We start from the raw sequence: 24,885 nt of genomic DNA, 5'->3' as shown, positions 1-24,885 counted from the left end.
TTCGGCCATAGCTACCCATGTGTAAACCGCGTCAGGAGATAAGAACGGTATTACGGTAGTTTACATGATCTTATGTATACTTTTAGCATATGGATATCTCAAGTGACTTGTGTACTGTTTAAATACACTTTTCAACCTAGTGGGGCAGTTTCACTGTAACAGACTTCAAGTCACTTAGGCAACGTTTTTGTGCCCTGAAGTATTCATTCGATTTAGCATTATATTTGACCATCTTGATGAAACTGATACACAGTCCATAACAAAAAATTAAAACAATCAAAAAATATGTTATTTTCACTTTTTTGAAGAATTCAACGCAATAAGTTCAGCACACGTTTCATGGTTTGTGATAAATGACTTCAAAATAAGGCGGGTTATAATGCGGTCATTAATTACGATCGGAGGCTGTCCAATAAAACTGAAATATTATTAATGATTATAAAATTATAATATCGCTTACAGTCGTACGCAAACACGGTGAAAAGGATTTTAAACAGGCGTCTATTGCTGTTGTTTGTTTGAATTTTACTAATAATTCAACTTACAATTGACGTAAAGAAAGTTTGCTGTACCCTAAATTTGGATTTTTTAACAATTGTTTGTAACTCGATGATGAGTGTAATTAATTCTATGGGAGCGAACAATTTTCTAGGAGTGGCTCATGCTCATTCAAATTTTTTGGGGGGTTAGCCGTTCAGTTTTTCCATTCACCTCACGTTCAATCAGCGCTTTTTGGATTTTCTTATTCTGCCAATCATTGAACACAGAATGGTGGGCACGTTGAAGTAAAATCAATCTTTTGAGCGGCCTAAATGGACAAAATTCGCACTATAGGGAAAGAACACCTTAAACGTGAACTTGACCGTGAAGAGAAAACTTCTTAGGCAGTGGATCATAATGGAACAATAGATTGTAGTTACTTTTGAATTTTGTCTACCGTGACACTACGGAAACAAATGGCATATTAAGATAATTGGCGATTGATCTTTTTAACTATTGACATGTATAAGACTCGAAATATAAGACCCCACAACCGTTTTATGAATTCTACCTCGTTCATAAACAAGTGTGATTTGAACTAAAACTAAAAGTTGAGACCAGTAAGAAAAGGCACTATTTTCAATTAAAACACGGTTCTTTTTTGTGGAAAGCTCGCTACTGCTCATATATAATGTAAACGAGAAGTAGTCAATCTTAAAGATATAATGGAACATCTGAACCATATCGTATTAAGGTTTTCTACAACCCTTACATCTTGTGGGTTGTGTTTCACTGACTTGAAACCCCAGACGTTTAAATGTGTTTCCCAGACTTAGTGAGCCTTTTTCATAAATACAATCTTTCGGTGGACGCTTAGGTAAAATTTACCTCAAGTTTTTGCATTTATAGTTAAAAAACCGTTTTACACTCGTTTTAAAAAATTAGGAAAATTCCGTTTTGAAATATTAAGCGTTTTGCCCAACCCGCGGACATTTAGGAGACCCGCGAATCTTGGATAGGACGCCATTGCGCTAAACCGACCATTACCAGAAAAGGTGCGGTTGTTAGTTTGCGTGACCGAGTGGGACGACATGGGAACTGAAACTTTCTAACACCGTGGAAAACACCCTTCCGTTTATTCTGAACCAAGGTTATCGACTGACATCTAAGGTAGCAATATTTTGAACCAAGGCGTGTTTTTAAATCAATTAGATAAGAAGTTTGTTGAACGGTCTTATCTAAAAAAAATGTACAAAATTTCGTCACGTAAAACTTTAAAGTGTTTAAACCGAATCACAAACTGTTGCACAAATTTGCATAAACTTAACTGACGATATATACAATATATACTGACGATATATAACCAATTTTATTGCCAAAATCGCAAAGAAATTGACCATACGTTAGGTCAGGATTAAGTTATTGCGCATCGTTGCAACATCCATTGTCTCATTTCGTTAATAATTTTGTGCTTGTTACTACTAACAAATCAACAACTTAAACACAAACTTCAAACCGTGCAAGTAGATACAATAGAACTCCTAAACCTTTATCACACGCCAACCTATACCGCTAATCAACAGCAGCTCAGCAACACCAACGCCTATTTATTTCTTCCGATCAGAAATTTCTCCTTTTTTCCTACTTTACCGAGAAAGCATGTTTTCGATTATTTGTGTGCAGCGCCTCGGCGCCCACGCTTAACGGATCACGTGACACAGATGCCACATTGAAAGAAAATCGTTTCCCATGATGACCTAGCTTTGGCATATCATAGGAGCGGCATCGTTTACGCGGTAAAAGCCCTTTCACACGAACCTAGGTTTACATTTGTGTGACGGACTTAGAACTGATGTTAAAAGTTATCTATGCCGAAAACTACATTTGGCAAATTATGTAAAATTACGGAATCAACTTTTAGTCAAAACACGTGCGAACCATTGCGGCAGGGATCACCATTAAAACTTTTTTGTCAGTACTGTCTTTGTATTTAAATGTAGTCGAATTTACGAACCCAAAACAAGTGTCATTTCTAGACTCCCGCTCTACCTACTGAGCAACACAGAATAGTTTTTTGTTGACACCGTCTTGCTATATGGGAATGCTTGGTGACCGGCTGATTCGGTATGATTTAAATATGAGTGTGCCGAGATCGCCATTCTGCATGAGCGCTTCAAGATTGATCCCACTTATCAGTTGATGTTTATTTTTCAATGAATGTAAACGTTTAATCAATATAATAATTCCAACAACCATGTACTCTTTAGCTTTGAGCCGACAGTTTCTAAATTTTCAAGTGATAAGGGCCTACAAAGCTCTAAACGATTATGGATCGTTTCAAATTGTTTACCTAGTTAAACAGGCTAAAAGGTAAAAGTTGTAGCAAGTAGACGATTATATGAAATATGACCCTATCATCGTACCCGAGGCCTTGTGTGTGGGTCGGCCAAGTTTACTCATTTGCAATATTTCAAAGCCGGGCAACCTGTGGCCTCAAGTTCAAACATAACCTTGTGAAATCTTACATGATAAATTGTAGAGTATGGTTCTGTCGTAAAAGGTGTAATATGTCCTTATACGATCGCCTGTCGATAAGTTACACGTAACAGTGTAAAGTTAAACGACACCTGACGCCCCATTGATTTCATGTAAAATAAAATTTATAGCCTTTTCTTCTTCCTGGAACACAGAGTAGAAAATTAAACAGTCATAAAATCTGAAAAATCCCTTTTAAGGTTAAAAAACGCATGGCATGTCTCCAAAATGCGTTAAAAAATAGTTAAGCACCATATATTCACCTACGGTATTACTGTAACAAACCTTGAGGCATTTCATGAGATGTTTGGTTTACAAGGAGAAAATGGCTGAGAGCAAACAGTTGAAGCAGCAGATAAACAGGGCGACGCCAGTTGAGGGGAATTTTGGTTGCACTTTAATCGTCGATGCCGCCTGGAACGGCGGTTGTAACGAACGTTTGAATTCAACAGCAATTAATAACTGTCCAAGCCAACGTCTTTTAGCTGGCAAATATTTGATGTGTTGTTTAACAAGACATCGTAAAAAGATACCGTGTTATGTTGTTTCACGTTGTATTCCCCGTAAAATGAAATCATATACTGGATGTCATTTACGGTTACTTTGATGTTTTGTAGCAAATTACATTATTTTTCGGATAGTCAATTCGTATTGATTTATGTGACTTAACAATATGCAATTTGTAACACTTATCGCAAAAAAATGAAAGTCCATCCCATTTGTTTAGGTTACAAACGTTGAATTCACAGTATTCACAACATAAGTTATTTGTAGTGAGGAATTTAACCCACATAGACGAGAATCGCGGTAGGCTTTTAATCTCCAGTGTTTGGCTGACATTCACACCATTATCAATGATTTTTCAGCTTTTATGCTTGTCTATTTGGTAATATTTGGAGTTCAAAATCGGTTGACAATTAACTATACTCCACAGCACCGATCAAATTGTGGAAGGACACCATGTCAAGTAGTTTCGAGGGCCACAAGAAGGTTTTAACAGTACAGAAGTAAACATGAAAACTGATAATTTGAACGAAAAGTCACACACTTTTACAAAGGCTTATATATGTTGTCCGCTTTATGGCAGTTTCGCAAGTTATTGTAAACATAAAAACCAAACCTATTCAACCGAAAGTTTACAATGAACAATCAAAAATGAAAATGTCGCTCATTCTTCGACAGTTTCTGGTTAGTTCTTGTTCCGAAGTTTATCACAATAGTATGAAAAAAACTTTGTTATGAAAAACGCGTCTATAGCTAGGATCAAAATATATTTTCAAGGCATAAATTTATAAAAAGGTTAACATCGGTGTCACATTTTTCGAAAAATAAAAAAAAAGATATTCGTAAAATTAAAAATAAAGCTACCGGAGGTGCATTTGTGTGCTCATTTCGTGACAAACAAGTACGGCTCATAAGTGGTTGACCAACGGGTCGCTTTACCAACGTAAATCAATAAAAAAAACTTTTATCCCAACTTTGAAATTTTCCCTTGTCTTGACCAAGTTTCTCATAACCGTTGTGTTTGCACAGGTACTCCACTACATGTTGTTCCGACACCGGTTACATTACCTTGTGTTTAAGCAAACAAGACTTACAAAATTGGACCAACCCAGTTTATTTGTAACTGGACAACGACTGAAAGTTTGAAACCATGAAAGGGTTTTGTTGGGTAGATCATGTTTGTTCCACTAAAGGACCTTTGTTTTGCAATTCGCTTCAGACACACAGCATTTCAAATTGAGTAAATAAAAAGTTAATAACATTAAACAGGGACTTGAAAACTTGCTTGATTAAATCAAACAATCAATCAAACAGTTTTATTTTGTTTACAGCGCACAGAATAAACGTAATAATAATTCACAGTAAACAGAACAAGTCGATGCGTTGCAAACAACAAAAGGTCCAGCTTGAACCAGACGTGGTTATGACTTGTAGCTGACCCCCAATATTGAAAATAATAATCTGCAATTGTCGGTAAAAAACTAACGCAGGTTCAGTAACCGTTGTACCGGCAAATAAATACCCTAACGCCGTAAGTGTAAATAAACTACATTACAAACCTAGGGTAAGCATGACAGTGTAACATGACAATCTACAATCAGCCATGTGGGTTTCAGGCAATTGTTGCGTTTTGCAGTAACAAATACTAACTACAACATATTTTTTACATAGTAAATCTCTTGTAATTCAAATTTTAAAAAATTACTGTTATCTGTGTAATAAAATGAACTTGAATATGCTTACATAGGAAGTAAAGGAATAAATCCAAGACATATAATGGTGACGTCATACATAAAACCGGAAGTGGCAGAAAAAGACATCAATGTGGAACTATGTCGGCAATATAATGTATTCTCTAAAGCGGCGGTCCTTAAACAGTGCGCCATAAATAACCAATAATTTAATTTACGTTTTACGGTGCTTCAATTTCATTATTATTTTTGCATGTTCAAGTTAACTGTACACCCCGAGTTTTTTTGGGTGCGTTCTGAGGTAAAAATGTTTCTATGCACAAGGTGTCAGTTTTGTTTTTGACAGAAGGTGTTTAAAGAAACTGAAAATTACTTGATAAACAGTTTTTGGCATTAAAAAAGCATATAAGAAGGCGTTTAACGTTTCGACCCGAAAGTTTAATTAGTGCAGCTCAGATTTGTAAGTCGGGCTTTTCAAGTGGGCTTGATTCGGACCTGACTTCACATTTTGTATCCGTATTTTTTAAACATAAATTACCCAGCTAAGTAACTAACTGCTGGTCTTAAGCTAATGCCCAACATCTCAAAAACGGCGTGTTTAGGACATTGTCAAATATTGTTCATTGTATATGTCTTCTCTATTATATGACGTTTCAGTACAGCATTTTGTGTAGGTTTTTGTGTAGGCATGTCAATCAAAATTTCGAGCCTCAATGGGCTTTGAAAAAAAAAAGTTTGGGTTCGCGCTTCGGACATAGACTTTCGGGTTCGGGCTCGAATTTTCGATTACAAACCTGGTGCAGCTAGTGACAAAACATAGGCTGAAAGGACTTGTGTTGGCAAGGCTATGGCACTCCAGTTTGTTGAGAGATAAATAAGGTCCACATAAGGGGTTCGATTTGTAAAACGTGTTACGACGAAATTCCAACCAAATTCCTTGTTGTAATTCACACGTAAGGTTACCGACAAAACAAATAACCGTTGTCATACCACAGCTCATATCGCATTTACCCTATCAGGTTATACTTTCATTTTTGTATTTTCCAGAAGATTTGTAGATAACTCAAATATGTGTGATTGGTGGGACATGTGTGTTTCAGAGACCAATAGCGAAAGAAATTCGAGAACCAGAGACTCTAAACAAACAAATACATATGTAACCATAGTAATTCGGATGGGTGACTTTATTTTATGTTGTGTACTTTGGTCCGAGGTGTCAGAAACATATGATAAACATATGGATCAGTTTACGTTTTCAAGGATCACTTTAAAATAAAAATGTTTCTCGACGGCCGGTTTACTGTTTCGTTTTAAATGCCCCATGTGATGAAAATGTGAAACAATTTAGAGCGTTGTAAATGCAAAACATTAGTTATTCGGACATTCGAAAACCACTTCAACTGACTGAGAAATAAAACAACGTTTATCAAACAGCAAAATGTCTGGAGCTGGTTAATTAAAAACTAAAGTAGGGAGTTACAAAGCATAAAAAGCGCCTTGTTTTGTTCCCACAAAAGTCAATATACTAGTGTTTATAATTTGCGCATTTCACCCGCCTTAACACCTTATTGTGATTAAAGACTTTTCTATTGAATCTCATGGTTTGCAGATGATTGTTTTGCATCTATTCATATGTTTTATAAACTCACACGGCTAATACAAAGTTAACATTTTTAAATGTCTCTTAAAGGGACAAGAGAACCTTGAAAGTTTTCGACAAATTTACAATACATCGAGGGGTTTACATAAGTGAGTTGGCACTATTACTATTCCAAAAACGCGGAACGTAATATCAAGTCGTCGTTTGATGAATCGATTGTCCAATCCAAAACACCCGCAGCGCGAATTCCATTATGACGTCACATATGCATGTGCGTCCTGCTGCGTCACAAAACAGGATTCGGGAATTGTAATATAATCGTGCGAGTGAGTTTGGCCTTGAGTGTCAAAGTTTATCAAGCAATAAAGTGTGTTGTCTATCAGAGACTTGAGATGAGACTGATTAAAAACGTCAGTTACAAGTTATTGACTATTGTATTGCTGACGAGTTTGTTTGCTTTTAATTTAGTAATTACGTGCATTGACCACAAACACAAGTCGTGTACTTTAGGAAACTTAAAGGAAGTGCTACATAATTATATGTGCAGTACCAGAAACAGAATAGGCAAATGTTAATGTTTGTCGAAGGTTGGTTGCGGCTAATGAAAAGTCTTACGTTTTAGAGAAACATTGTAACTTACATTGGTGGTTATGGCGTTGTATATATTTTTAGGTTCACTACAAAATGGATGAAAACCTGTCTTTAATTCTGCTTATTGTTCTTCTTATAACTTGCCTTTTAAAGACGATCATTCTATGTACCGTATACAGGTAAGTTTTGTAGGCACTTGACAAGAATTTTAGCTTAGTCACATCGCGCAAAACGTTGTTTGAAACGGAAATACAGAGCCAGATACGCAAAAAAGTAACATTAAAAATGTTTGCGCATAATTCGGACTGCGAATATCGGATATTATCAAGCTTTAAATTGACCCCATTGCAAGTTAGGGAGCTTTTCAGCTTTTTTTAAGACAACTTAAAACTGCACAAACTTTATATAGTATAAATTATGTTCGAAATTCACTTTGTATAGTTTAGAAATACAGCATACGTGCAGTAAGTTGCGATCAAGAAATAACAAGACAGACAATTGTTCAACGTATCACCATGGTAACATCGACACTTCTTATGCTGATGCGGAACGAGCACCAAGTGAGAAGAGCGATCTGCAACATCCGGATGCAGATCTGGAGGAGTTTGAAAAGCTTGAAAAGCTAGTTATGATGGAAGAGTCACAAAACAATGAGAGAGCAAGGTAAACACATGTCTATTATGTTTTAAGTTATGGTTGTGATTTGTATGTTTAAAATGTTCTTGTGGGTAATTAAATTGTTGAGTTAACTCGATAGTTTAACAGACGTTACCTTAGGATTTACCATATCTAAATGGACCAAATTCCGGACAATTTTGTTTCACGAGGTTCGAACCCACGACACTCCCGGGGACGAATCCCGATCGGGGATTTTTATGCTTGTACAGTATATGGGTCAGGCGCGCCGGACTGCTCGGCCAAGTTCCCGCCCAAATTCCAGGCATTTTTTGATAAATACCATTCTCCAAACCAAACTGGCGCAATATTGCGTTTTATAGAACCATGACTTGAAAAACGCACAGACAGCAGTAAAGGTAAACCGCTTTAAACATTCTTAATCGCTGAAATCAGGAAAAAGTAGTTGCTTTTGATTATCAATGTGATGAGGATTTTGTCCCCTTGCTTGAATCATCCCAGCAAGGCAATTTCCACTTCGAGAACTTGCAAACAACTACATACGTTTTTATTAGCACTACATTGAAATCATAGGCTGAAGAGCAACTATCATAAAAAAATAACCCCGTTTGATGCTTGGTAAATGAGAAATTATGTTAAGGCAAAAATATCCCTAAAAGTAAATCGACTTGAGTTTGAGTTCGTGAACTTTAACCTATTCTTCTAGGATCTAAAATATGTGTCTAAAACAATTATTTAGCGCCAACACACACAAAACAGTTCTTGAATTATTCCAGGAGTATGCAGCCTTTTGTCTCTAATGGGTAAAATACAAGCAACATGATTAAATGACGGGCCGCACCTTTATATAGCACAAGTTGTGTTTGCTTTGTTGTGTGCCAAACAATTATCAGCAAAAAGTGATTGTAGCCGCAATGTTAGCATAGACTTAGAGAAATATAGCAGCGGCGCATTGATTTACTCAGTAAACAAAAAAAAATGAAATCGCTTGCTAGAACTGCTCTGAAATAGTTTAGCGGGCCACATTTACTTCAAATCCAACGCCTCCGCCGGCTGTGCAAACTTTTTCAAAATGATCTTGGCCAAGGGTCGCTTTGACATGTTGCCATTATACGAACACACCATGCCATATTAAAGCTATTACTTTCTCAAAGTCATTGAATAGGAAACAAACCAGAAATTAGGAGCTAAAGCATTATAATATGTAATTGCATTTGAACCGGAGGCTAACAAAACAGTTAACCAGCTTGAAACTTTACCAAGTGGAGCTCAAGGGCTTCTTAAAATACTTAAGTCACTCTTAAAGAGATTGCTTTGACGTTTTTTGACGACACTCGGTATAATTTGGAAGTTAGGTGTCAGCACTGTTAGCTTATTCAAATTTTGGTGTACGAGATTTACCAGTTATTATCATCAAATTAGCTGTACTGAAACTAGCTTATAATAGTGACAGAACCTATTTGGGATTAAAGAGTTTTTACACACAAAACAAAACTAATAGACAAGCATGTGTTTGGAATTATCATTATCAATTGAGTTTTAAACAGTGTTTGTTGAAGGGATTCGTACGTTTTTGTGCTTATGTATTCTCATCGTTATAGCCATGATGCTACAGTTTGTTTTCAGGAAATATATACTTTATTCAAACCAGGATAGATAAAATATTAACGTTAAGCAAAGACATACATGGCATTAATTTGTATTTTAAATGTAATTTTAAGAGCGGAACATAAGGTCTTCTTAGGCGAACAGAAGGTTAGTGAGAGGAAAATTATTTAAAAATACTGATGTTATGACTACACAAGCACGAATACGAAATTTTTATGCTGAAGTCGATGACGTTTTGAACGTCCTTGGTGAAAGTCAGTGAGTATGTTGTATTTACCAAGCGCTTGGTGACAATTTTATTAACTTTACCTTTGATATTGTTGTATATTTAGGCAGTTAAAAGTTGTCGTTCTTGTAGCCCCCATTTTGACATTTTACATGTAAAAATTAGATGCATTTTAATATAGTTTATCGCACAAAACATATAATATACACCGCGAGCAAAAAGAAAGTTGCAAATGCTTTTCAAAGCGACCAAAATGATAACCAATCTCTCAAAGAAACTTCCTTGCGCCCAAGCACTTTCGGGCCCATCGCAATTTGGATTTTAAAGTGTATATTTTTTCAATCCAACACTATTATTGTTACGCTTTTTTCGGTTCTGCTGCAGTGCCGGGCTGTCAGTATCCAATTCAAACTTGTACTAAAATATTAAAAAGAGTGAAAACGATCAAAGTTAAGCAGCGCAGATATAGCAGTAGCCAAACAACCCCAGCTGTACACCAACTACAACTGCCCGCTTTCTAGCCTCGTGGAACCACGTCTCTTCGGCAATTCGCTACAGCGACGCAACATAGAATTGCATTTATGACGTCAGAGGACGGTACCAAAATAAAAACGTAATTACAAACGCCTTTTCGCAGAAGCTCACTCTCGGAACAAGTGGTTCCCCAAAATGACACCACAGACTTAACAGGAAATGAATTAACATCGGACAACTTGGAAAAACGAAGAAGCGGCAAGTGACAAAAATGTATTTTTGTACGATGCATCATTACAACATAAACGTGTAAAACTCTTTGCCAGATCTCCTGAAAGCAATGCGGTTGGGTGACTTGGAAATGTTGGAGGGCGCCATCGAGTGGGCAGTATTCGACGGTTACGAAGTGACATTGGGAAGCGAAATCTTCGAAGCTCGCAACTGCTTCAAGCAACAGAATAACCTAAGTACGATATGTTTTAGCGAGCTTGTAAATATTTTGCTATCGACACTTACACCACGCAAGACATGTGAATCATTTGTTGTCAAATATATTAAACAAGTGTTCATGATAATGAGCTTTTGCCAGGCATAATGTATTAGCGAGTATTGCTATTCCGGCAATTTTATTGTTAACTACCGTTGTCCCATACGAGATAGACGCCTTTATCAGGAAAATGGCAAATCCAAAATTTAAAACCAAAAACCCAAAATTTGATTTCTTTGTTGCTGTGTGTTTCAAGATACTGAATGTTTCAAAATAGAAATCATGCCTTGTGGCCGCTTTAAAATATTAAGACCCCTAATTTATTTGTAGATCGGATGAGAGAAGCGGTACGTGACATTCGTCCTAGTGTTGTGTCGGAATTAAGAAGCTACGCAAAACCACCTAAAGCAGTTCATGACGTCATGGTGTGCGTTTACCTGCTCCTTGGATTTACGGACGAACATCAGCTGAAGGTATTTGTACGGACAAAGTGAAGAATATGCACCTCTTCAAAGCAGTAAAACCAATAACGATCAGTTTGTAAAATTCAATTGATACTTGCAATTTGGCCGGTTACCCGGTGTTTTGTGCAAACTGTAGATTTTTGCAAAACACTATCGCAAATACAAAATAGTATTTAAAAACTTGACATTTTTGTTTGTAAAAGAGTATCATAAAACATTTCGGGCAGAAACATTTACAACAATTTTATTCCGCTTAGAAATGGCCTTCTCTCCAAGCTTTTATGAACCAAAGTGGCAAACACAACCTAAAACGGCTCATCGACCGAAGACATCGTGACGATGTCACCGACGACGTCATGTCACGTGTCCGTGAAATTCTGAAAGGTTACAACTTCCAACACATCTATGAAGTCAGCGAAGGGGCAGCGGTGTTCTACGTGTGGGTAAGAATGTTTTTGATTGTGATTGATAATGCCAAATATCCATTTAGTTGCTTTATGGACCCGATGACAGATGTATATGTCAAGCTTGTTGTCTAGCCCGTTAAGCCTTAAAGCATAAGATGATAGTTTCCGTGATTTGAAAAAGAACATTTCACAAGACACCTCAAATTCTGACGTCACATTTGTATCCAAAAATATGAAGATTAAAAAGCACTAACCTAACTAATCAACCAATAAACAACGTGTTAGTAATCTTGTTTCAAGAATTTTTGATTTTAACGCTTACTTATTCAGATCATGGAGATGGTTGAAAAAGGAACAGCAGACTCAGTGGAGAAATCAAATTCGGACCCATAAAGTAGTAACTTATTGTTTCACATGTGCCCTCCTAAAGCGTTATTCTCTTTTTTGCGTATTCCTGTTGCATTCGTTTTATTGTATGTTTTAAGCGACAAAAAGTATGTGAATTTTCAAACGGGAGTTAAAGTAGCATTTCTTAGGAACTATACGAACTATATCAGAGGTATAAAGACAGAGGCGCGTTTATTTCGCGTGGTGAAAGAAATCATAGCGACACAATAGCATAAAAACAATCGACAAGTCGGAAACAGCTGCGCAACGCAAACGTTATGGAGAGCAAAACAGTGGTAGGCACAGTTGGTGGATAATGCCCAAAAAACTACACCGTGTTTTAAAGCGTTATCTAACTGGGGCTCACAAGAAAGTGAGATTGGGGTGAGGAACGTTGGTGGAACCAGTCGATAAACTAACCATGTGTGATAGGGAAAGAGGGTGGGGTTTAACCATTACTTTAATATCAACAGTGTGAATATTACCAACTACTAACAACGATTACTACAATTGGTTATATTCGTTCAACAAATAAACGCAGTCGTTTATAAACCTGTAGTTTTGTATAATGTCACTATTCATTTAACCGCCAGAGGCCAGGCAAGAGCTGTACAGCTAAAGAGGCAGTTAAACAATATTCGGAACAACCGGAAACAGACCACACATACACACACACTTGCTTATATACATGAGAGTACAAAGGACTTACAACAGGCCGATGACGGCATACAAACGGAAACGTAGGTGCAACTGTCGATTCGCAGCGCGGTTCGCTGGTGTACCAATATGTACATGTTACTGCAAACAGTTTTTGTTTGTTGTTTCCACCGCTCTGCGGGTTAAATGCGGTTTTGCTATCCGGTTTTGTACAGTAAAGTATGACTTTATTTCTGATTTGAGGATTGCCCAATTTAACTTGAACTGTGTTTCAAGAGTACAGTTTTTTATGCGCACGAAAAGTAAAGACTTTAAAAGTTGAGTTGAGTTTGCATGAAGTTTGACTTTATCAAAATCAAAAAACAGATGTCACGTTTCTTGATTTTATAGCATGAATATGTTTGATTTTTGCAAGTGATTAAGGTATATGACTTGGAAAAAGTTAGCCTTGAAAGAAGTGTTTGATAGTTTTACCAGAAACAAAACTTTGTGGTATAACTTGCATATTCTTGTTTGTTAAGGGGTAAAGTTCGTAACCGTGGGTGTACAAAAACTGTCCCCTTTAACAGTTCATCCTTCATATGGTAGAAATAAGTTGCAACCATTCAAAACATGTTAAAACTCAATAGTTTTCTTGATTTTGCATATGAAAAAAAATCAGGTTGCCTGAATGCAAAATCAAAACGCAACGGAACAATATGATATCTTGCCATAACTCTATTAACACACAATCATAATGTATAAATCAACAGCAAAATTGGCAATTTAAGCGCCAATTATGTTTGCCTAAAAGTATACCACGACGTAGCTCCACAAATAATCACAATAACCACATAATTTTATCGTTTTAAACCTGTTTACATATGAGGTTATAAATGCCTTGTAAATAACTTAACATTAAACCTCAAGTAGGCAATCCCTTAATCGTCATCCAAAACATGTGAGTCAATCAAATGATCCACTCTTGTGAGGGTAAAAGTTTATGTCTTATCATCATAACATAAGAATACAGTAACTATAATTGGGAACTGACGCTTCATTTCATATCAGTCATCGACTATGATTAATAAACTGCTTAAACATGCGACATCCAAGTTGCGTAACAAGGAAATGGCAACCAGAAGGCAATCAATAGTCTTTACTGTACAATAGTTAGGTATATGGTTGGTATGTACGTTCAGCATTTAAGTAACTAGAGTTAATACAGTTATCGCGTTTTCACGTTTTGTACTGTGACCAATCAGAAAATTGAGAAATCTAAATTCTGTTGCAGCCAGGAGACAACATATTTAGAAGTTCAAAAAATCTTCTAGAAATATTAGTCTGTATGTTTGTTTGCTCGGTTCTCGATCAGTCTGTTTGCTTTGTTTTTGACTTATTCGCATACAAGTTGGCTTGTTATTTTGAGCGGTTGTGTCTTCAAAATTAACAACTTTTAGTTACTAACTTGAGATTAACCTTAACTGAATTGGGGGTTTAGTGTAACAACGCCTATTTTATGTCGGTATAGGATCCAAATATAGTTGTTGGAGTCAGAGTAAAACTGTTCATCACAAAAAGCATATCCATTACATCCATTATACAGTTTAAACGATTTGCTTGTAGATAACAGCAAAAATGACAGACTACTTGCCAATCGGAAAGCCCACATTACAACAAAGTACGCTGTCAGAATGGTTTTCTAATAATTGGTACTGTGAGTGTCACGTCAGTTGTCAGTATATTTTGTCAATAGAGTGCAGTTTAACATCTAAACCCTATTATAACCATGTGCGTGGGGCAGCACTTGTCAAAGTTGACAGTTGCAATCCCTAGTGGCATTGTGTCAAACGATATTATAACTTACAAAAAAACGCCATTACGACCGTGATATAAAAACTATCAGGGGTACGTTTTCTATTAATAATAACATTAGAGAAACGAAACAACAAAAAGTAGATGTTGTGTTCATCTGTATCACAGTCAAGGAACTTGGCAGCAAGAAAAAAACAGCAAAACTCACACCACGTAATATTGACGTCAGTGTAGGCGGTATCCGTGCTCTGAAAGTGCCATCATGTTTATCTGATGCCTCACTGTCAAGCCTTTTCTTACTCGTTTCTCTCTTTCAGGTTTTGTAAGCTCACGTTAAATGACCGATCTGATTTCGTCCAACTGTTCTCCTGAGCTGACGTCAGCATGAGGGTAAGAGCTAATAATCTGGACATAATGTATACACTCTGCATATCTTGTTTTGAACACAAACCGGGGGTGCACAATCGCCAGCAGTACGATCATATGCGATACATACTTATCGAGCTGTACACACCTATGTTGAAGTGTGCGTACTGTTAACGGTAGGGCTACTAACATAAGAACTCACAGTAGACGCAGTTTGCTAAATATCGACAAGTGGCGCAAAGGAGTTATCGACAAATGGCGCACAGTTATTTAAATTATTTATTATCACTGATAATTATTATCAGTGATAATGGAAAAGGAATGAGACTAGAATTAACGTATGTAACTAAGTTCCTAAGTTTTCTAAGTTTCCTAAGTTGTATTATAGTTGTAATTGTTATAAAACCTCACCCCATCCCTAATAGCCCAAACCGTCAGCATTTTTACACAATTTGCTTTCAAATATTCGCAAGTGCTCTTTTACCCATCAATCGATATTTATCAAACCCTGTCTGATGTAAGTTTCTACGTTGGCAGAACATCCACTGGCAAAGTGCGTTATTAAAAGTTGTTTGCTTCATACCTGATCTCTGTCTTAGATTAAACAGGACTTTTATATCTATTAGCCAAGTAGATATGCGCTTAGCTAGTAAGCTGACACTGGTAGCCGCTAGAATAATAAGAACTTGTTATGTGGTCAGCACATTTGGACACGCGCCACTGCTATTTTTATGAAATGGCCAAGTAGTCTTACTGGCGCCTTTACAATAAACAAGAACACTGAAATACGTTTGGCGATAAAAAAGTTGTGCATTCCTACTAAAAATAACTGATGCACATTTTAAAGTTCAAAACCAGACGTAAAGATGTTAGAGCTTTAGACCTCGACACAAACGGTTCGTCAGTCGTTTTCTTATAAGAATACGATCTGGTGAATCGAAAGTCCGACGTCTGAAACGAAATATTAACTTAACTTAGTTTAAAATGTACTGCTTAAAAACATTTCCCTGATAATATGAACTAAAGTATGTGTTAACATAGTGTGTTTCGTAAGTTCCAAAACTAAATTCTACTAAACCATGAAAGTAGTGCTATTTTATGCCGTCGAAGAAGAAGAGGAATAAAAATTATGCCGTCGAATGAGAATATTAATAAAATTTGTCGGATGTTAAAAAACTATGGATACGATGTGATAGACTGAACGACTTTCCCGTAATCAGTTTGTATTTTTCATGACCAGGTACTTTCAAACAAGAGGTGTTAGCGGGTCCGAAATTGTATACCAAGACCTGCCAGAACCCGAACGAACATGCCTTAAAACCCTTCCGTAGCAATTTTTAAATTGAGGCTCGTAAGATAGTGCAATTGGCGTATAAATGAGGCCAAAGAAAGTTAAATCCAACCCAAATCCCGACCTGAAAAGCCCAAAACAACTTACAACTCTGTTTCAAACCCATGCAAGAGATCACCCATTTACGCACCAATAGCCTAAAGGTGCACATTAAAGAAGGCCTGTACTTACACAATTGTGCTTTGCTTCCGCAGCCAGTGAAAATTGTTGTGGTGGGCGATGGTGCAGTGGGCAAGACTTGTCTTTGCATCACCTATGCAGAAGGCGCCTTTCCAGCAGATTACGTACCGACTATATTCGACAACTACGCAGCAACAAGCACCGTTAATGGACTAACATATAATCTCGCACTGTGGGATACCGCAGGACAAGAGGAATACGACAGGTTTGGCTGTTTGGAAATAATGTTCCAACCAAAACGAGCATTGGCTTTGATGTTGGGCCTTTTTTATTTTAATTTTTAAGGGTAATAGATTTATTCTCTTACCCAGAAAAAAGTATACTGCTCTAGGAAGTTTATTTTATGTTAACCCCAAAACTCCTGGAAAGACTATAAACACAGCAAAGAATACAGTTATAAGCACTGAGGTGCCCTGAAGAATCCATATCGTTCTTAAAATCAACCTCTCGTCTCGCACCACACACCAATTGTACGACAAATTTGTCAAAAAGATATAAGTTCCCTGTTACTTTGGCAAGATCGTTAATCCACATTTAGCCAATCCGGAAACACATAGATAGATTGCTTTTTAGAAAATCCTTGGTATACTGCATAAGGGATCTAAAATAAACTTTCTAATTTCTTTTCCAACAGATTAAGACCTCTCTCTTATCCCAAGACAGACATCTTTCTTATTTGCTTTTCGGTGGTTTCCCCATCTTCCTACCTCAGTGTCTCCTCCAAGTGGTGGCCGGAAACACGTCATCACTGCCCATCCGCTCCCTGCATCCTTGTCGGAACAAAATCCGATCTTAGGGAGGACCCGGAGACCATGGAGAAGATGAAGAGCATGGGAACACAACCGCTCAAGTAAGAACAGAATCATATCATCTACCGCTATGTTTGAACTCCTTAGTATATTTCTAATGTTTGAATAGTTTACATACTAAGCTTTCAGTACACTTAAAAAGCTGATGTAAGTGTAGTAAAAGCTTCAGTAGTTTTACATAAATCATATATTCACAAGCATACGCTTTGTAAATGACTATTCGACTATTTATTGCATGTCATAAAAAAACATGCTCATGTAATTCACCCGGAGAATAACGCGTTGTTATTATGTTTAATAACTTTATGAATACTTTTAAGATATAGAATGACATCCATTTTAAGAGTATTCAATGTTTAAAACTGAAAAACTGAAATTTTTAACACCAAACGTCTGGAAACCTAGGAGGGAATAAACAAACAAGTTTCACAATTTCGACTGTAATACAAAAATGCGCAATAATACATAATGTTCTCATGCAGACTTTATGCAAAGACGCAAATAACAGTACAAACGTAAATAACATACATGAAAAGTCTGACTCCAAACACCACGGTAACAAAATGACGTCATTGCGTGCGTTGTGACGTTGAGTCAGTCATATTTTCTTCCAAGCAGTCATATTTACCACCAAGCAACAACAAAACACATACTTTTGGGCGCATTAATTCCAAAAGTTACTAAACTACACTTAAATACTTGAACAATTTTTCAAATGAATAATGCTTTTAAATTCTAAAAACAACTGAATGACATTTACAAGGCTGTAAAACACGTTTTTAAAGCGAAAAAGTTTTTTTTTATTCCAAAAACAATTAAATTGGTCCTCAAATATTGTGATTAAAACATGTTTTTAAGTAATAGTGTCGTTTAATTGAAAAACTAACTGCCTTGCACCTTAAAAAACTTCCTTAAAAAGGTGATAATGTATTTTAATTTCTAAAAACAACCGAATTGGAGCTCAAATACTTTTATTAAAACACGTTTCTAAAGAAACAATGATTTTGATTTAAAAACCAACTGAATTGAACCGAAAAAACTTTACCCTTAAAACTTGTTTTAAAAGTAACATTGCTTTTGTTATTTCGCAGAACTGAGCAATGTCTGCAGTTGGCTAAAGAAATCGGTGCCCTAAAGTATGTTGAATGCTCCAGTTTATGCCGCGATGGAATCCAGGAAGTTTTTCAAGACGCAATAAACTCGGTTATATCACCAGCAAAAACTAACAAAAAAGACAAAAACTGCGTCACTTTATAAACCATCTGCCATCGGTGATAAACACTTTAAAGCAGTTTGGTGTAAACACTGATGTATCACTCTTCACTACTACAAAATCGTAGTGCACTTTCGGTTCAGCAATTGCTTGATGGTTGTTAGTTTTAATTATCGTTGTTTTGTTTGCTGAAGTACTGCATATTATTATTTATTGTTATGGGCGCCTATTTTGCGTTTTTGTTGTTATTATTTTTTTTGTAAAATGGAGTATGAACCAAGTGTGCAAAACATAACACTATGTTTGCGGGTAAAATTTTGTTATTCTTTTTATTGAATAACGCAACAGTGGATAGTAGGGAAGTTAAACGTCTTGTACACATACTTACAACACATTTTGTTTCCTACTTTTTTATCGTTGGTCGAAAGCACGATCTTTGTTTGCCATGTGACATAAAATGAAATTGTCCTTTACTTTCTAAATAAACAAGGTGTCCAATGTACGTGATCAGTTTTCTAGCATTCACTTATACAAGGCTGCAGACCTTTGAGTGGAATATTAATAATTCGATTTGTCAGTGTGTACACCTGAACTAAAATGTTCCGGCACTAAAAAAGTTCCTGAAATGTTTCAGTCAAGGCTTCAAACTTTTTAACCCGCGACCCTTACCGTGGGCACAGGGACGCAAGGGCAAGTGCTCCCCTTGGAGTTTTAATGTATTCATAAGTTGAACATATTTTGTCGAAAGACCTTATAATTGGAAAAAGTACATGCTCGAAGAATTGAAGGAGCTAAATCAGTGAATGTCTAAACAAGTCAGTTTACCAATGTCTGCCTGATTTACGTGTCTGTTGACAACAGACTGTTGTTGTTTCCATAATCTCTACCTTTTAACTGTATTTCGAACAGACAAAACTATTATGACGTGTTTTTTTTATATCGCAGAGGTATTTAATATTTAGGCAATGTAATTGTACTGTATGTAATTTAAGCTTATTTATACATAATTACGTAATATCGTAATCCATCCATGTACCTATATATATTTAAAACTTGCTTCCTCTTACATTTTTTGCAGACGCCCATGTAAGCTAAATGTCGCAAAAACAGTCTGCATGAAGCGACACTTAAAATTTGTTATCAACAAAGTTATTCACGTATATTTAAAATACTTTTGGCACCATGTTTTCTTTTACAGGCATTTTTTTACTTTACCCCTTTAAGAAGTAAGTTTTAAAAACTGCTTCTTTGCCAAAACGTCGCTGTTCTTTGCCACGAAAATTCTTAAGGTAAGTTGACAGGGATTCGACGGGATTTTACAACTTATTCAGTGAATCTAAAATTTTAAGTGTATTTAAGTAGTTTACTTCAATACACTGCAAGACAAGAAAGATGACACAAACATCCAGCATAAAGCGACGAAAAGAAAGCATATTTGGACAATACATTACTTTTTTTTAAATAGTGGCTCTATTGTGCAAATGATTTCACACTTCCATTGAACAAGTTTGTTTATACATAGTCTATAGAGTAACACATATTTTTTCCTTCTTTTTATTTATTCCGGGTGAAACCACTGATCTCTTCGCATGTTGGAAAATTTCTTGAACACCTTTATCACGTAAACTGGAGCATTCCATGTACATAAGGGCACCGATATCTTTAGCCAATTGAATACATTGATGTCTGCTGCAAATTTATACAACTTCTTAAATAAAGGAAAAAAATCTTAAAATTATTCTTTATAATACTGTAATTTAGGTTTCGTTTATTGTGGTATTACATGATTGTGCAAAATGTGCTGTTTGTGATTTTTTGTAAGTGTGCTGTTACATTGATTTTGCTGTTCAAAACACTAACTGCACCGAACAAAAAATCAATCGTTGCTTTGTATCAAACAAGTCTAGAAAGTCTTATAATACTCTACTTTTTCAATCAGGTATTTTATGTGGGGTTTTGCAGTATTTATAAATGCTAAAAGAATTTCATTTTACTCTTACTTGATCGGTTGTGTTCCCATGCTTTTCATCTCACTCATGGTCAGCGGGTCCTCCCGAAGATCGGAATTTGTTCCGACGAGGATGCAGGTAATGGGGCATAATGCAATTTTCCATTAACTCGGAAATACCGTTAGCGAAACCGCTCCGAGTAACAAAATTTCGTTCCAAATTGAACAATTTCGTTTCGGAACGAAAATTTTGTTCCGAATTTTGTTCCAAGTTACAAAAATTTCTGGTATGTCGTAACGAAAATTTTTGAACAGAAAAACATCGTTAAATTGGGTGTAACAAAAAATTTTGTTACAGTATTTTTTTGTTCATTAGGTGGCGACAAAGAGAATTTTTAAGCATATTTTAAACATTTTGTGTTTTAAATCTGCACATACATGGTGAAACCATAAAAATTGAATTTCGTTCCCAAAAGTGTTAGCTGTCACAAAATTTTGATACAAAATTGTTAATTGGAAGAAATTACGTTACAAAACTATTTGGTGGAACAAAAATTTGTTACGGAAAAGTGTTAGTTAGAACAAAATTGTTACGAAAAGTGTTAGCTGGAACTAAAATGTGTTAGAAAAGGTATTTGTTAGCAGAAAATTTGGTCACGGAAAAGTGATAGTTGGAACAAAATTTTGTAGCGGAAAGTATTAGCTGGAAACATACTTTAAGTTTCAAAATCATCGGTTTTAAACAAATTTAGCTCACAAAAAGCTATAGCTGCAAGAAAATTTTGTTACGGAAAAGTGTTACATGGAACAAAGTTTTGTTACGGAAAACTGTTAGATGGAACAAAATTTTGTTACGAAAAGGGTTAGTTTGAAACATACTTTAAGTTGCGAAAATCATCGGTTTTAATAAATTTAGCTCGCAAAAAGCTTTAGCCGTAAGAAAATTTTGTTACGGAAAAGTGTTAGTTAGAACAAAATTGTTACGAAAAGTGTTAGCTGGAACAAAATTTTGTAGCGGAAAGTATTAGCTGGAAACATACTTTAAGTTTCAAAATCATCGGTTTTAAACAAATTTAGCTCGCAAAAAGCTAAAGCTCTAAGAAAATTTGTTACGGAAAAGTGTTAGCTGTAACAAAATTTTGTTACGAAAAGTGTTAGTTGGAACAAAATTTTGTTACGAAAAGTGTTAGTTTGAAACATACTTTAAGTTGCGAAAATCATCGGTTTTCAATAAATTTAGCTCGCAAAAAGCTAAAGCTCTAAGAAAATTTGTTACGAAAAGTGTTAGTTGGAACAAAATTTTGTTACGAAAAGTGTTGGCTGGAACAAAATTTTGTTACGAAAAGTGTTAGTTGGAACAAAATTTTGTTACGAAAAGTGTTAGTTTGAAACATACTTTAAGTTGCGAAAATCACCGGTTTTCAATACATTTAGCTCCCAAAAAGCTAAAGCTCTAAGGAAATTTGTTACGGAAAAGTGTTAGTTGCAACAAAATTGTTACGAAAAGTGTTAGTTGGAACAAATTTTTGTTACGAAAAGTGTTAGTTGGAACAAAATTTTGTTACGAAAAGTGTTAGTTTGAAACATACTTTAAGTTGCGAAAATCATCGGTTTTCAATAAATTTAGCTCGCATAAAGCTAAAGCTCTAAGAAAATTTGTTACGAAAAGTGTTAGTTGGAACAAAATTTTGTTACAAAAAAATAGTTAGTTGGAACAAAATTTTGTTACAAAAAATGTTAGTTGGAACAAAATTTTGTTGCGAAAAGTGTTAGCTGTAACAAAATTTTGTTACAAAAAATGTTAGTTGGAACAAAATTTTGTTGCGAAAAGTGTTAGCTGTAACAAAATTTTGCTACGAAAACTGTTAGATGGAACAAAATTTTGTTACAAAAAAATAGTTAGTTGGAACAAAATTTTGTTGCGAAAAGTGTTAGTTGGAACAAAATTTTGTTACAAAAAATGTTAGTTGGAACAAAATTTTGTTACGAAAAGTGTTAGATGAAACAAAATTTTGTTACGAAAAGTGATAGTTGTAAGAAAATTTTGTTACATGAACTGTTAGCTTCAACCATCCTTTAAGTTGCAAAAATCATCGGTTTTGAATAAATTTAGCTCGCAAAAAGCTTTAGCCGTAAGAAAAGTTTGTTTCGGAAAAGTGTTAGCTGGAAAAAAATTGTTACGAAAAGGACTAGTTGGAACAGAGTTTTGTTACGAAAAGTGTTTGCAAACACGCTAGACCGCACGATACTGAATACGTAATTCACATGCTAAACTGCCACTAACTCCAATTGACAGAAAGAACAAATAATTTTCGCGACAGCTTTGTATTTTCCTGGTTTTGCCGCTGGTATCTAGCTTAATCAGCAAAACTGCAGCTGCAAGATAAGCGATAAGCGTCAGGTGATCAAAATCGTTGCTTAAAAAGGGGGAACAGATTCTCAAGGACTGAACGCCTTTCTAAAGCGATAATGCTAAAGTTGCGCAATGTCACGAATGCACTAAAGTTGGTAACTGTAGAAGGCATAAATTGTGGCAGTCACAAATTCCGTGTACCCTAATAACATAACTCGATTAACATCGATCTAATGTTTGGGACAAAACTATTACGTGTTTGGCAGGTCGAAACAATACAAATGCAAAAACAGTTTGATATGTTGCATTAAGTGCAGTTAACACCAAGCAAGAAATTGCAACCAGCGTTCCAGCCGGAACGTAACTTTCCGATTGTTAGCGCATAAAACTCCTTATTAAACCCTTGTTACGTCATAATTGGCGATTAGATAACAAGCGAATACAAGAGATTGAAGGCTCAGGGCTTTGAGATAACGACTCCCTGTTATCAGCGGTAAACGGAAACGATTTGGGCCTATTTAATTTACGCAAAACTTAGGGGGGGGGGGTCCGGATTTATTATCACATTAATTTACAACATGATGAACAGATTGAGTTCCACAATAAAAATCAGTTTTAATCTTTATTACGTCATAATCTATATTGTGATGCTTTTACTACCTGTTTTATCGCATTGTTTGCACACAATAGGCCTACAAAAAGATTGACGCATATGACTGCTAGGCTTGTAACTCTTTTCAGTAACACAACATCTGTTTCGGGCAGTTTGAAAATCAAAAGTTTTGGCAAAGGAGTTTTAATAACATCACGGCCGCCAGTACATATATTTTAATGTGGTCGTACGGCCGCAGATTGTACAGCCTTGACTGAAAGTATGAGGAACGGTTTAATTACGATCGTTTCTATTCATAACATATGAATTTGTATTTACAAATTAAATTTCGCTAAATGTCTGTTTAGATAATAGCTTTGAAAAGTAAGAAAAATTTGGTTTTATCAAAAAAATCTAAAAAAATACTACAATTGTTATTGACTGTTCGTGAGCCGCATGCGGCCGACGGGCCGCGAGTTTGACAAGCCTGCTGTATCTGACTGCAATTTGGAGTTGGCCAGTGAAAACCGTTTAAATTTATGTCAAACCGTTCGTGTTTTGTAATCGAAAGGTGTTTGTCTGTATGTCAGCGCGCCTTAATTTTAACGGTCGTGACCTGCGAATAATGATGATGTACGCTTCTGAATTCCGATTCACTCATTGGAATGGCCTATAACTTTGCATGCTGTATCTAAGTGAAATTTGGAGTTGGCCAGTGAAAACCGTTTGAATTTATGTCAAACCGTTCGTGTTTTATAACCGAAAAGTGCTTGTCTGTATGTCAGCGCGCCTTAATTTTAACGGTCGTGACCTGCGAATAATGATGATGTACGCTTCTGAATTCCGATTCACTCATTGGAATGACCTATAACTTTGCATGCTGTATCTAAGTGAAATTTGGAGTTGGCCAGTGAAAACCGTTTGAATTTTTGTCAAACCGTTCGTGTTTTATAACCGAAAGGTGCTTGTCTGTATGTCAGCGCGCCTTAATTTTAACGGTCGTGACCTGCGAATAATGACCATGTACGCTTCTGAATTCCGATTCACTCATTGGAATGACCTATAACTTTGCATGCTGTATCTGAGTGCAATTTGTAGTTGGCCAGTGAAAACCGTTTAAATTTATGTCAAACCGTTCGTGTTTTATAACCGAAAGGTGCTTGTCTGTATGTCAACGCGCCTTAATTTTAACGGTCGTTCCTTGCGAATATCTAGCATGTACGCTTCTGAATTCCGATTCACTCATTGGAATGACCTGAAACTTTGTATGCTGCACCTGACTGCAATTTGTAGATGACTAGTGAAAACCGTTTGAATTTATGTCAAACCGTTCGTGTTTTATAACCGAAAGGTGCTTGTCTGTATGTCAGCTCGCCTTAATTTTTAACGGTCGTGACCTGCCCAAAATGACCATGTGCGCTTCTCATTTCCGATTTACTCATTGGAATGTCCTGAAACTTTGCATGCTGTATCTAAGTGAAATTTGGAGTTGGCCAGTGAAAACTGTTTGAATTTATGTCAAACCGTTCGTG

The 24,885-nt window shown here is 36.0% G+C and overlaps 2 protein-coding genes across 3 annotated transcripts; both read left to right on the top strand.

Moving 5' to 3' along the window:
• The first annotated feature begins 7,488 nt into the window (after positions 1-7,488).
• Positions 7,489-12,197, top strand: LOC145204959 (uncharacterized). 2 transcript variants are annotated; one of them, XM_080077575.1, is made up of 7 exons: positions 7,489-7,580; positions 7,843-8,064; positions 10,509-10,603; positions 10,672-10,812; positions 11,163-11,305; positions 11,554-11,735; positions 12,034-12,197. In XM_080077575.1, exons 1-7 carry the CDS (start codon positions 7,495-7,497, stop codon positions 12,185-12,187), a joined length of 1,023 nt encoding a protein of 340 aa, XP_079933701.1. In that variant the 5' UTR covers positions 7,489-7,494; the 3' UTR covers positions 12,188-12,197. The 2 variants fall into 2 exon arrangements, with proteins under 2 accessions (XP_079933701.1, XP_079933702.1); XM_080077576.1 differs by having other exon boundaries at positions 11,554-11,739.
• A 2,665-nt stretch (positions 12,198-14,862) lies between these two features.
• On the top strand, positions 14,863-18,909 carry LOC145204453 (ras-related C3 botulinum toxin substrate 1-like). The gene is made up of 4 exons (XM_080076996.1): positions 14,863-14,931; positions 16,453-16,643; positions 17,073-17,288; positions 18,339-18,909. The coding sequence occupies exons 1-4, from the start codon at positions 14,926-14,928 to the stop codon at positions 18,502-18,504; spliced, it is 579 nt and encodes a 192-aa protein (XP_079933122.1). The 5' UTR covers positions 14,863-14,925; the 3' UTR covers positions 18,505-18,909.
• Positions 18,910-24,885: the final 5,976 nt, after the last annotated feature.

This window comes from Phallusia mammillata, chromosome 8, assembly GCF_965637545.1.
Source record: "Phallusia mammillata chromosome 8, kaPhaMamm4.hap1.1, whole genome shotgun sequence".
In the NCBI taxonomy this organism is placed as follows: Eukaryota; Metazoa; Chordata; class Ascidiacea; order Phlebobranchia; family Ascidiidae; genus Phallusia; species Phallusia mammillata.
Note: the sequence above shows the minus strand (reverse complement) of the source record. Positions and strands in the feature narration are given on the sequence as shown.